The sequence below is a fragment of the Mangifera indica genome, chromosome 3 (genome assembly GCF_011075055.1).
Source record: "Mangifera indica cultivar Alphonso chromosome 3, CATAS_Mindica_2.1, whole genome shotgun sequence".
Classification (NCBI taxonomy): Eukaryota; Viridiplantae; Streptophyta; class Magnoliopsida; order Sapindales; family Anacardiaceae; genus Mangifera; species Mangifera indica.
This window is the reverse complement of record NC_058139.1, coordinates 10,319,710-10,332,612: the sequence shown is the minus strand read 5'-3', so window position 1 is coordinate 10,332,612 and position 12,903 is coordinate 10,319,710. Positions and strand designations below refer to the sequence as shown.

The following is a 12,903-nucleotide window of genomic DNA, read 5'->3' as shown; positions in this document are numbered from 1 at the left end:
AACTGGAGGAAGAATAAATTTACGGGTTCAAGAATCAAGTTCGCATTGACAATACTAGCAAAAAAAAGGCAGAAACAAAGTGAATCATTAACTACAATTATTTTCTTGATTACTGTTGCTCATTTCGTTTCTCACAAAGAACACATAAAACCATAGTTCGATAAATAAAAGCCAGCACAAAATGACAAATGGTTCGTACATAGGGGCTAAAAACTAGAACCAAAAACAGTTTTACTAATAAATTTGGGTGGAAACGAAATAAACTGTTTTCGCGTTTGAAGCATATGATGTCAAGCCCTTTTGGCAAAGTTATCAGTGTCATCTTCATCCCTTGAATTTCCATCCAAAGGTTCACCCTGGTCAAAATCTTCAGCAGCAGCACTTTCATCACTAGCAAATTGATTACTGCCAAACCCAGCCCCAGTATTTCCATCAAATCCACTGTCAGTACTGCCACCCCCAGCAGAGAAGTTGAAACCATCACTGCTATTGTCAAAACTTCCGGTATTTCCACTGCCAAAACTGTTTCCACCTGAAAAGTTTCCGAACCCAGTATTTCCATCATGGACACTGTCAGCACCACCGCCACCACCAGCAACACCATGATCGCTACTATTAAAACCTCCAGTACTTCCACCACCATAGTTACCAGCTCCCTCATAACCAGAATTTCCACCACCAAAACTACTAGGGTAATTTCCTCCACTTCCATAGTTGCCATCACCACCATAACCGGCATTATTACCTCCATAACCTCCTCCAGCAGCACCATAAGCATTGTTATAGTTACCCCCATACCCACCTCCACCTCCATAACCGCCGCCTCCATAACCTCCACCTCCATAACCACCGCCTCCAAAACCACCACCACGAGGTCTATCATTTGCATAATTAACTCTTACACGACGGCCATGAAGATCCTGTAACAATAATAATTTTAAAGAAAATTACAAAAGTGCACTGGAAAACAAAAGTTTTGTTTTCTTATGGTTAAATCAAGGGGTGCAGTAAAACATTAATTAATGAATAAACATAAAGTATAAAATGTCATGTTATGAAACAATAATATGATTCTAACAATTGCTAGTTAGGTAAGCTATTAAGAATGATCTTGAGACATTAGAAGCACAGGAACAATATTAGCTCTAGCAACAGATTGTTAGTTCAGCTATTACAACAGTAAAAATCCATATATAACCATATGATATTTCAGAATCTATTATATTTAAACAGTCAAGGGTCCATCTCCTAGGTACTTAAAATTCTAAATACACAATAGTTTGTCAAAATTCAAGCAATTCGACCTTGACATCATTGAAGAATGGTGTTAACATTATTTTAAGCATAGAAAATCCTGCATCCTTGCAAAGGGCAGTAGAACTTTTGAGGTAGTATACTAGATTTTGTACATACCGTACATAATAGGAGGGCATTTCTAATAAAAAGTATCCAATGTCATTCATGTAAGCCCAGTGCACTGCTTAAACTATGGCAATAACCAAAGTAATAGGTTATTCCTGTCCTAAAATCACAAAACATTTAAGATGTTTGGTTGAGTTTAATTGTCCCTGTAACAATGAAAGCTACATCATCCCAACACCAGCAATTAATTGCATGTCCCAGACAGAGGACAAAGAAAAGAAGTGATGTCACCTGTCCATCCAAGGCCTGGATCGCACTAGAGGCCTCCTCTGGAGAGCTGAATGTAACAAAGCCAAATCCTCTGGATCGACCAGTCTCACGATCCACAATAACTCTAGCTGAAATGAGAAAAATGCTAATAAGCATTTCTGCTGAAATGGCACAAATAACCTTGAACTGCAATTTTATGATAACAACAGTCTTGGGAGGGAGAGAGATTAAAACACAGCCACTGTACTCTCTCTCCCACCCCCTCTTTCCCCAATGCAATTATGCAACATACAGACACAACCAATTAATCAAACAATACTCATTGACCATGAACTTCAACTGCATCATTCAAAAAATTTCTTCACTCCATCCATTTAATAAAATTCTTAAGTTAGCACCAATTAATCAAACAATGTTCCTTAACCATAAACTTCAACTGCTTAATTCAAAAAAATTCATTCACTCCATCCATCCAATAAAAATTCTTAAATTAGTGTAAGGAACAGTTTAATTATACCCATTATATAAGAATACAAAGCTAAATACTCACCTTCTGCAACATAACCATATTTACCGAATGCTTCTCTTAGACTTTGGTCATCAGTGCCATATGAAAGTCCTGCAACAAGAAACAAGTTGAAAATTATCAACTAAAAAACCACCAAAAGAAAAAAGAAACTTATCAGAGCTCAAAAAAAGGTGGACGCACCTCCAACAAAAATTTTTGAAGATGACATATATCGTATTGCTTGATAGATGGAAGGTTTTGATGCAGATATTTCACCTGTAATCTGCCTGCTAGCAGTCTGCCTAAGTATACTCCCAACCTTACCTAAGAACGCCATTGTAGTAACCTGAAAAAAACACAAACATGAAGCTTCAATAAAAACAACTTTGTAGAAGAACAACAAAACAAGAATGTCTTTGGTCAGTTACATGCTACCACAATATCAAACCATAAACCATTCACAAACATCTCAGCCTTTATTAAACCCAACAGACTGATCCTCAGCCAAATATACTTCAAGGAAGAAGTCCACAAACGTAAAACTTTCACATGTTTAATCCAAACACGAAGAAATCATATTCCCAATACAACTAACAATATTCACGAGAAAAAACACTCATAACAAAAACATCTTCGCATAAAACAACAAAAATTTTTTATAAAACCAATATCATAGATTAGTCAACCAAAACAAGCCTTTTCATTAAAGGAAAAAAAAAAGTTCATTTCGTTTCCCGACGATTTTATTTCCACTCTACCAACCTACTCGGCAACCAAACACAAAAATCTAAAAGAAAAACACTAAAACCTCATAATAAAAAGCATTGAAAATAAATAAATAAATAAATAATACCCTAATAAATTGCGAACTGAACAACTCTATAACCTTTAAAAAAAGAGAGAGAAACAGAAGCAAAAACATATGAAACGGAAGAAAAGGAAAGATTGGAAGCGAAATAAAAGGGAAATTAGGGTTTCAGGAAAACAAAGTCCAAGCCTTACCTTTGGTTGTACTCTCTCTCGAGTGCGAGACTAAAACCCTATGATCAACGGGGTTTTTGTAGGTGACAGAAATGAGGGCTTCAGTAGAATATCGATTGGGGCAAACTCATCTGGGCCGTTGGATTTTAAGGTGCGCTGTGACAGGCAGTTGGATGGGGGAGAATGCATGAGGGTGTGATTGAACATATTGGCAGTACGCTAGTATGACACGTGTAGCATCTTTATGGGTCTGTTCTGTTAAATTGTAACAGCTTGAAGTGCCCTGGTTTTCGTTTTCTCTTGGAGGAGATTTATTTATTTTTTCGTATTAATTGATAACAATAATATTTTTAATCTTAATTGTTTTAACCATAATGTTTAAAATATATCATTTTAATTATTTTTTATTTAATTATAATATTAAACTAAATTTGAATTTTATTTTATTTGATATAATAACTAAATTCAAAGTATTCTCAAATTTAATTTTTGTCAAATTATATCAAATTCAAATTAATGTAAATTTAAACTTAATTTAATTCAAATTTAACTCTTATATTAGTGTAGCAAAGATTATGATCATTGGTTTAGAAATATTATTATTATTTAGTTAAAATTTTGAATATTTATATTTATTAAAAGGCAATTCCACCAATTTTTAAAAAATTCAAATATAATTTAAAATAATTATTATTTGTCATCACGGATATTTTTGAAAACAAAACACGCAAAGTTAAAAAAAAAAAAATTAATATTATGATTATACCAACACGGCCAATCGTCCAGAAGAAGAAAGTCAAGACAAGAAACGCCCCGGTCGGTAACCATTAGGTCTCCCAACAACATAAACACTTCCAAGTATCAAACTTGATCCAAAATCCAGCACCCAAATGGCTGAAACTCAGAGACCAGCCACAATTATTGATTCTTTAGGAGAAGAAATCGTCAGGATTGTAACTCCCGTTTCAATCTGCATGCTTTTGGTGGTCATTTTGGTCTCTGTTTTGAACTCAGACTCATCCTCTTCCTCATCTTCAGTTACAACTATTGCTACAATTGCATACTCTGAGACCAGCTCAGATTCTTCTTGGGACAAATTCTTAGGTGCCCTTTTGAACTCTGTTGTATTTGTTGCTGTTGTCACTGCCGTTACCTTCCTTTTGGTGCTGCTTTTTTATCTTAGATGTACAAAGTTCTTGAAAATCTACATGGGGTTTTCGGCTTTTGTTGTGTTGGGATTTATGGGTGGTGAGATTGCTTTGTTTTTGATTCAGAAGTTTAGTATCCTAATTGACTGTGTTACATTCTTATTGGTTTTGTTTAATTTTGCTGTTGTTGGTGTGTTGGCCGTGTTTATATCGAAAATGGCCATTTTTGTGACACAAGGTTATTTGGTTGTTATTGGTATGCTGGTTGCTTATTGGTTCACTCTTTTACCTGAATGGACTACTTGGGTGCTGTTGGTTGCCATGGCATTGTATGATCTTGCAGCTGTTTTATTACCTGTTGGACCACTAAGGCTGTTGGTAGAGCTTGCGATATCAAGAGATGAAGATATCCCTGCTCTGGTTTATGAGTCTCGACCTGTGATTAATACTGATTCGGGTTCAAGGAATGGTGTAAATCAAAGGAGGGTGTGGAGAGACCGGAGAAATGCGGAGCATGATTCAGGCGAGAACTTGAACCATCATTTGAACTCTAGTGCTAATATGGGTTCAAACTCAAATTCTAATACTGTTGTATCAGTTGTTAGCGATGGTAATGATGCAAGGTTGACTAGAGCTGAAGAAGGGCAGGTTGTGGAAGGGGATGCTGAGCTGTCTGCACCTTTAATTGATCAAAGGATGAATGGTCGTATGCATAGACAAGAAGACAATGCATCGAGTGAAAATTTGTTGCTAGAAGGTATTGGATTGGGGTCAACTGGTGCTATTAAGCTGGGGCTCGGAGACTTTATCTTCTACAGCGTGTTGGTTGGTAGGGCAGCGATGTATGATTTTATGACTGTGTATGCATGTTATCTTGCTATAATAGCTGGTCTTGGTGTTACACTGATGCTATTGGCCTTTTATCAGAAAGCTTTGCCTGCTCTCCCAGTGTCAATCATGCTAGGTGTACTGTTTTATGTCTTGACTCGACTCTTACTTGAAGTCTTTGTTTTACAATTTTCTTTGAACCTTCTGATGTTTTAGGGATATAATTGATATTATTAGTATTTGACAATTGTTCACAGAAGTTAGTGAATAATTTTCATGATTTGTTTGTTGTAATTTACATTATTCCGACATATGATTGTATAATTCAATTCTATACTTATATAGCTGGTGCAAAACTTCTATAAGAAGCTTAGTTAATTCTCATGAAAACTTTGATAATGAGTTTTAGGAAGAAAATTTAAATGAGGCTTTGTGTTTACCCCATTATGAAAATTCAATTTGCCACATTTTACAAGCTTAGATGGCAAAAAACTTAGGAAGACTCTGTCTTGGGGGAGGGGTAGAGGTTGGGGCAGGGGGTCCAAAAGACAGGAAAGCTGTGATTTGTGTTCTTTCAGCTTCTTTGAAGATTTTGTTTGACTAGCTTTGTTGGCTAGTTTACACTCTTTACATTGATGCAGTTAAGAGAGCAAGTATGTAATTTGCTGCTATTAGATACCTCACTTGCCTTTCCAAAGTGAATTAATTTTCACTTACAAATGAAATGTGGAATTGTTTTAGCATCCTCAGCAGTATGTTATGAGGTACTTCACACTCCTCTCCTTTTGAGCATAATTTTTTTTGGTTATTTCCAAGTTCTTGTGATACAATAAATCTGCATAGGCTGGTTTTCTTCTCTGTTGCTGAGTATTTTGTGATTTAAGACTGATGCAATCAACCATTTCTATTTTCATGTTCTTAGGATACTCACATGAGTAGTTTGTTTGAGCTTATATGTGGAACACACTTCATTTTACAGCCTTCTTTCTGCATTCTGGTATTCAAATGAAAGACAAATTTCAAAGCATATTTATGTGCATTTGTAATCCATGTATGATACCTTGTATATGATACCTTGTGCATGCCTGTCTTGTTGAGAAAACCAGAAGATCCTTAAATTTTGGGGGCACTCAGTTGCATTAGTGTTATACTAGGTTGGATTAGTTATGAAAAAAATATTTTTCTGAAAAGTATTGTCTAGCCGTGCCTTCACTCACTGCTTTAATATGTACTAAGAATAATATTACAAGTTCAGAATCTATTATACTGCCTGTACCAGAATAACACTTGAACTCATCCCACATGTACAGAAAGGTCAGAAGAGACTGAAACTGGTGAACCATTGTTAGGATTGGGACACTTATCCTCATTCTATAGGATAGGTTTTATTATAAAAATTGTAGTTAGGTTTCAAATGGGAAAGGAGGAAAATTAGTAGGGTTTTTGGTATTGTAGGCAGCCACTTTTGGTTGATTGTGGGAGGTCTCTGGCGTCTCGAGTGGCCGGAAAATAGGAGATCTTAGACTCTTTGAACTATCCGGTTATCTTCGTGGTTTTTCTTATCAATGAAATAGTTTTCATTTATATTTTGTTTACAGTTTTATTTTCACTTTTGTTGAATAAATTGTTAGGAACTCTAACAATCATCAAAACAGATTAATATTTTTAAAGTAAAAACAATCTCTTCGAAAAAAACCAAGTTCCTCCACACTCCAAAATTCCCCATTTCCCCCGTCCTATCAAACAGAGATTTATTTATGTAAATGAGGCAGCAGTGATCAATACTCTCCCTTCAACTGACTATTTAAAAACAAATCTTCCCATTAACTATAAGAGCTAACCTTCAGCAATTTCTGAACTTGAATTCGCAGGATTTACTGGGTCCTTTCTCATGCCAATACTGAAAGAATATTAGCATACTTATTCTTCTCATGACTTGGAGTTTGCAGCTATTGTCTTCGCTCTTATAGAGAAATTATTTATATGATTAGAAATTGGCCAAACGACTATTTCCCACCCAAGGTTTAGCGTTTTCTCAAAAGTCCCCCCTTTAACTATGGAAATACCAAACACCCACCTATGATCGGTTAGATTTAACCAAACCCTAACGGCTGAAAATTTTATCTCCTTTTACCCCCCTAAACTTTAAAAACTGAAATTTTCCCCCCGCCTAAGTTTTAAAAAATGGCAGTTTTACCCTAGGGTTTGGTTTTGAAATCTCTGGCGACCTCTCCGGCTCCGTTGCCGACGGCCGCTCCCTCCCAAAGGAACCTCTCCTTCCGGCGATCTCTTTCCTCCCATTTGGAGGTCCGATCGGCGCCCGGAGACGCCGTGGGAGGCGACGAACTTCGTCGGGAAGACGAAGTTCTTCGTCTTCCCAGACGAAGACGACGGCGTCGTCTTCGTCTTCCCGACGAAGTTCGTCGCCTCCCACGGAGTCTCTAGGCGCCGATCGGACCTCCAAATGGGAGGAAAGAGATCGCCGGAAGGAGAGGTTCCTTCGGGAGGGAGCGGTCGTCGGCAACGGAGCCGGAGAGGTCGCCGGAGATTTCAAAACCAAACCCTAGGGTGAAACTGCCATTTTTTAAAACTTAGGCGGGGGGAAAATTTCAGTTTTTAAAGTTTAGGGGGGCAAAATTAGCTTCTATTTTAATTTATTTTTAATATTATAGCAAAAATGACGATTTTACCCCTATCACCGTTAGGGTTTGGTTAAATCTAACCGGTCATGGGTGGGTGTTTGGTGTTTCCATAGTTAAAGAGGGGACTTTTGAGAAAACGCTAAACCTTGGGTGGGAAATAGTCGTTTGGCCTTAGAAATTTGGTGTAGTCAGATCATAAAAGTCTGAAGCATTGTTCAGATTACCTTGAAGAATTATGATTTCTCTTTACGTTATTGCCCTAGTGAAACTAATATTATTGAAGATGCTTTTGGATAGAGAGTCTGAAAGCAAGTTGGCTAACCTTTCTTGGATGTGAGTTACAAATTTTCAAAAGATTTTGACTGGAGGGTTATGATACAGACCTGGTTCGATGACACCGTATGCGACTGTTTGTTCAATTAATTGTAACGTCGGTGAATCACTTCAACAACAATGTAACAGAATATGTATGGAAACAATATTGTAACAAGAACAGTAGATATGGAAAATATTTGTATTGATAATTTCCTGGAATACAGATATTAGTTCACAGTTTTAATGTTTCTATCAACACAAATATTACAAAAGTAATTAACATCAACAGATGCTAACGCCCCACAATTAACACAAAATTTGACTAAATTCGTAACAGCACAAAACAACTCCAGCTTTCAAGAGGCTGGTCTATCCACTCTCTAATTCTTCTTCATTTCTTGTTCTTTGCCCCCCCAGTGCTACCCCCCAAGTCTATTATCTTTCCTTATTGCCTTCCCAGTTGACCTTTCCTGGTTTGCCATTTTTGGTTGAGACATTTTGGGTGTCCCTTTAAACAGCTGCGTCTTTGTTATCTCTTTTTCTGTTAATGCCAGTTCTGTCTCTGAATCCTCTGCTTTTTCCTGTCTTCCTTCTGTTTCCTCTAGGCTTTCTTTTGCCAACAGTTGTCTGCCATTTGTTTCATCCTGAATACTGCCACCTGTCCTCTCTTCAACTCCATTTTTCCTTTGTTTCTTCACATACACTTTAATCCTAACAGCTTAGTATTCAAAGTGAACAAGTTCCTCTTCTTGGCCTACTTGGTCAGCCTAACATTCTTCAAATGGTTAATCATGCACAAATGAATTTTTCTACATTATGAGATAACTGGTAGATGGTCAGCTGAATCTTCTGGGGTTCTGATAATTACTGGATGAAGGTAGTTATAGTCCATTGACTAGAGCTAACCTCCCTTGAAATTCTTACAAAATTCAACTCATAAAGTTCAAATATCTGTTAACTGGGCACAACGTGCTTATTCCAGTGTCAACTAATTTTTCAGGAGTATCAAATTCCTAATGAAGAATTTATAAACACAGACAGATAGTAAAAAAGATAGAGAAAGCATGAGAAAGTGAGTGATGATACAGAAGGAAAAACTTGCTAATGAAACAGAACTAAACCAAGTTCTACTTGAGCATTCTTAGTTCAAATGTGATAATTACAATATCATTTACATCTATGGCAATCGATGTGAAAAGCACAACTGCAATAAGAAACAGAAGATAATGAGTGAAAAAGGAATTTGTTGAAGTGTTATCTCTTTTGCCAACTGTTCAATGGTTTTGGTGATCCTTCAAAAAGATCCATGAGCAATGACTCCACATCATCTACTGAGTACTTGATGTACTTGTCACAGATACAGTTTCTCGCCAGAAAAGTTCTATATGCAAGGATCACTTTCAGCGAGCTGGAGATTTGTAGATCTTCCTTAAGCTGAGAATCTGGGATAAGCCACTGAGTTTGGCTTTTGTATACCTCCTCAAAGGCAAGATTGAACCTCCTGCACCTTTCTTTAGGAGTTTCCTTAAAGAAGGTATTTGAATGTGGGCAATCTCTGATAAAAGAAAGGACTGAACTCCACGTGGCCCTCTCATAGCTTGTTGCATGCTGCTGAAATTTCCCATTATGCATACGGATCCATTCATCGCCTAAGAAAAGCCTGAGGTCAGAACCCTTAACCTTCTTAACCATGTAATGTATGTTATTCATAAGAAAGATGTGCTGTAGACCCTCTTCTGTGTATAATTTGGATTTGTCAAACAGGTTGCATTGAAGAACAGATGTAACTGACCGAAGATGACAAGCCAAAGGACAAAAAGTGACTGGAGATTTGTCTTGATCATTCGCCGTCTCAACAACTGGATTTGTATGATCCCTATCTTCGTCCACAAGAAGCACATTAAGGGATTTATCATATGAAGTGAGGGTCTTGATGTAGTTCATAACATACCTTGTGAGAGGATGAATCCCACCTTGAGGAAAAGGTTTTAATGATCTGTTGGAAGCTATGGCTATCTGAAGTTCAGAAAACGCAGCCCTCGCAACATATCCCAGTTTCCTTAGAAGCCCATGGAACTCAATCCTAATATAAGAACCAGCCTCTTCATATAATAAACCATCTATATCCAAGAGAAGATCCTCCAGAACCTCATACATGTCAAGCAAGCGAAACAATTTTTCTGGCGAAACAGAACTCATTGCTACAGCCTCCCCAAAATTCAATAGGCAAATTAAGGATGCCTTTGCAATCTCTACAAAGCAAAATGAGCTAATAGTTCCATACTCTCCCAAGATCTTATTGCATAAATATTTCTCACTAGCCAGATAGACCCGAATAATGATCTTCATTGCCCAGTTCCATTTCTTGATCTCACTGCTCAAGGTAGGCCAATTCATTTTCAGCACATCTTCAATGCTAAACTTCTTTAATTTGAGAATGACAAAGTATTCAGTCAATGCATCTTTCCTGACACCAACATAAGCCTCGCAGAACTTCTGATCATAGTTGGCCGCAAACATTATATTTGCAATGGTCTTGATATCGGGAAGTACATGAGGTTTTATCAAGTCCACAATATAATCTCCAGAAACCCTGCCACAGTTTACTCTCCGGGAATATTCATCACTTGATTCATCCTCAATTGAAACAAATGACTCATCATAAATAACATCTTTGCAAGAACGAAAAGACACATATTCTGGCTCAAAGTATTGTTTATGCTGAACAAGAATGTGGATTAGTTCTTCCTTAAGCCTCAACATTGTCATCTGCAGTGCTCTATTAGCCCGGGCAAGTACTTCTTGATGCTTCCCGTTTCCTTCCACAGACAATCTTCTTAAACTTTCTAACAATGTTTGAATTTCCTCAATAGTCCCTATATAGTCAGAAACTTCCTCAGTGCCAGTATCCCGTATCATTGTTTGGTTTGACCCCCAGCGCAAGATCCTATTCTCAGCACATTTGAGCTGTTCCTCTACTTCAGCAAATTCTCCTCCTCTGCTTTCAGTGTTTTCAGTCATTTTGGACAAGTGTCCATCAAGATCGGCAAGGACTTTTCTCATGTCATCACTTAAATTCTTGGCTGCCCGTAATGCCTTCACAACGTGGTAAGCAGCAGCTAGCAAATGTTGTTCTCCTTCATGGTGGGGCATCATGGACTGATAATCAGCCATATTAAAGAGAAAAAGCAAACAGTAGGATTGTATTTATGCAAACCTCAAACTATCGCCAAAACAAACTCAAGGCAGAGCCTTACCCACTCCTAAATCAAGTTTTGCTGAACCCACACCTAGATTTACTTCTGGGAAATGAAAATTAGAGATCAGAACTCTTAAAGGAGAAACTATACTGCTCAAAACAATGGAAAAAATTAAAAAAAAAGGAACTAGAAGGTAAGACTTTTCTCAGTTACCATCTCAAATGACAGCAGGAATAAATATTTAGTACAAAAACATCAATATAATACAAGAAACAATGACAAAACGAAACTCTCAAATGGACATCAATTGAAACTTTTGCTTGAATCACAAAACCTTCACTGTGCTCCCTTACAAGATGATTTACATGTTTTTCTTCACTTATGGAGCGTACAGAAAAACTGATCAAATAAGGATAAATAGCAAATAGAACCTCAGAACTCAAGAACCCATATGAAGATTTGACCAAGAAAGAATCTCAAATTATCAACTTTGGTCCCTTTTGTCTCTCACCAATTTTAGCTCATCCTTCTAGCAATGGAAAAATGAAAAGAACCCTAATGACAAAGAACACAGAATCAAAATTCAGCTCAATCTTCTGACAAAGAACACCTTGAGATCATATAAATACAGAATAAAACACCATCAAAGAAAGTCAACCAGTGTAAAAACAACCAAAAAAAAAAAAATGAAATGCATAACAAAATTTCCTCAGAAGAATTAGACTCTCTGGGAGGCAACAAAATAGAAGAAGATTAGAAACTAATAACTTTAAATCTGAAAGGAGAGCCTGTAATGCAATTTCATGGTTGTGGAAAAACGAGTACACGCAAGGGCAAGGCTTTGCTCTGTAGTTTCCCTCTTGGACCAACCATCAACTTTTCAAACTTTAACGTGTACTAGAAAGAATGACAATAATCCAAGTCAACAGACGCCAGTTTGTAGATGAAAACTATGAAGACACGTCTTATTCCTGAGGGCTTGGTGGCCATATGGTGCTCCTCTGCTAACCCAAATGTACTCACTAAACCTAAGGTACCTATCAATACCGCTGTCATGCATCAAAATCAGATCTTTTTTCAAATCACTCAATCTAAATTTCACTTAACAGACGTGATTAATTAAATCTCAAAATAATAATTCGATTTGAATAAAATTTAAAAAAAAAAACCACTAAAAAATTATGAAATGCAATGCGATCATCTTAAATCTTTTTATGATCACTCCATTCATGTAAAATGTTTTACTTTGAAGAATGACACATTTTATCTTTCAATTCTAGCGTTAAAGATACTGACTTGGCTGCATATCAAATGTGAAAAACCAGAGAATTTACGGTAGAGAGAGAAACCAGAATATATTGAGAATTACAGAGAGAATTTGTACAGAGAAAATGAAATTGATTATCTTAATAATATAATTATTATATTTCATCCCTCTAGACTTGTCAAATTAACATAAGAATATATATATTCTCCCTCATCAACGTTCATGGTTAGGAAATTGCAGTGAAAATGACCAATGAACATGTGCTGAAAATGATGTTGTGGGATCAGAAGTGATGAACCAAAGGCCATAAAATTCTTTCATGGGTTTATAATTTGGTAAATTTTTGGACAACTTTTGGATTTGGTTAATGGTATTAAATGAT

General features: G+C 36.7%; 3 protein-coding genes across 3 annotated transcripts; 1 reads left to right on the top strand and 2 right to left on the bottom strand.

The window, feature by feature from the left end:
- Positions 1-80: 80 nt before the first annotated feature.
- Positions 81-3,292, bottom strand: LOC123211301 (glycine-rich RNA-binding protein 3, mitochondrial-like). Its single transcript, XM_044629927.1, has 5 exons — positions 3,143-3,292; positions 2,342-2,486; positions 2,183-2,251; positions 1,654-1,760; positions 81-920 (listed from the first exon to the last, which is right to left on the bottom strand). The coding sequence occupies exons 2-5, from the start codon at positions 2,475-2,477 to the stop codon at positions 291-293; spliced, it is 942 nt and encodes a 313-aa protein (XP_044485862.1). The 5' UTR covers positions 2,478-2,486; positions 3,143-3,292; the 3' UTR covers positions 81-290.
- Positions 3,293-3,879: 587 nt separating this feature from the next.
- On the top strand, positions 3,880-5,462 carry LOC123210022 (presenilin-like protein At2g29900). Its single transcript, XM_044628176.1, has one exon. It carries the CDS (start codon positions 4,012-4,014, stop codon positions 5,311-5,313), a length of 1,302 nt encoding a protein of 433 aa, XP_044484111.1. The 5' UTR covers positions 3,880-4,011; the 3' UTR covers positions 5,314-5,462.
- A 3,690-nt stretch (positions 5,463-9,152) lies between these two features.
- Positions 9,153-12,253, bottom strand: LOC123212322 (exocyst complex component EXO70E2-like). The gene is made up of 2 exons (XM_044631422.1): positions 12,023-12,253; positions 9,153-11,809 (listed from the first exon to the last, which is right to left on the bottom strand). The coding sequence occupies exon 2, from the start codon at positions 11,226-11,228 to the stop codon at positions 9,309-9,311; it is 1,920 nt and encodes a 639-aa protein (XP_044487357.1). The 5' UTR covers positions 11,229-11,809; positions 12,023-12,253; the 3' UTR covers positions 9,153-9,308.
- Between the last annotated feature and the right edge of the window lie 650 nt (positions 12,254-12,903).

Excerpts from the sequence above, each read along its gene's own strand:
- LOC123211301 (XM_044629927.1), bottom strand. The coding sequence starts at position 2,477 with ATGGCGTTCTTAGGTAAGGTTGGGAGTATACTTAGGCAGACTGCTAGC. Across the intron at positions 1,761-2,182 it reads ATATGGTTATGTTGCAGAAG|CTAGAGTTATTGTGGATCGT; the intron begins GTGAGTATTTAG and ends TTCTCATTTCAG. Across the intron at positions 921-1,653 it reads TCCAGGCCTTGGATGGACAG|GATCTTCATGGCCGTCGTGT; the intron begins GTGACATCACTT and ends TTATTGTTACAG.
- LOC123212322 (XM_044631422.1), bottom strand. The coding sequence starts at position 11,228 with ATGGCTGATTATCAGTCCATGATGCCCCACCATGAAGGAGAACAACAT.
- LOC123210022 (XM_044628176.1), top strand. The coding sequence starts at position 4,012 with ATGGCTGAAACTCAGAGACCAGCCACAATTATTGATTCTTTAGGAGAA.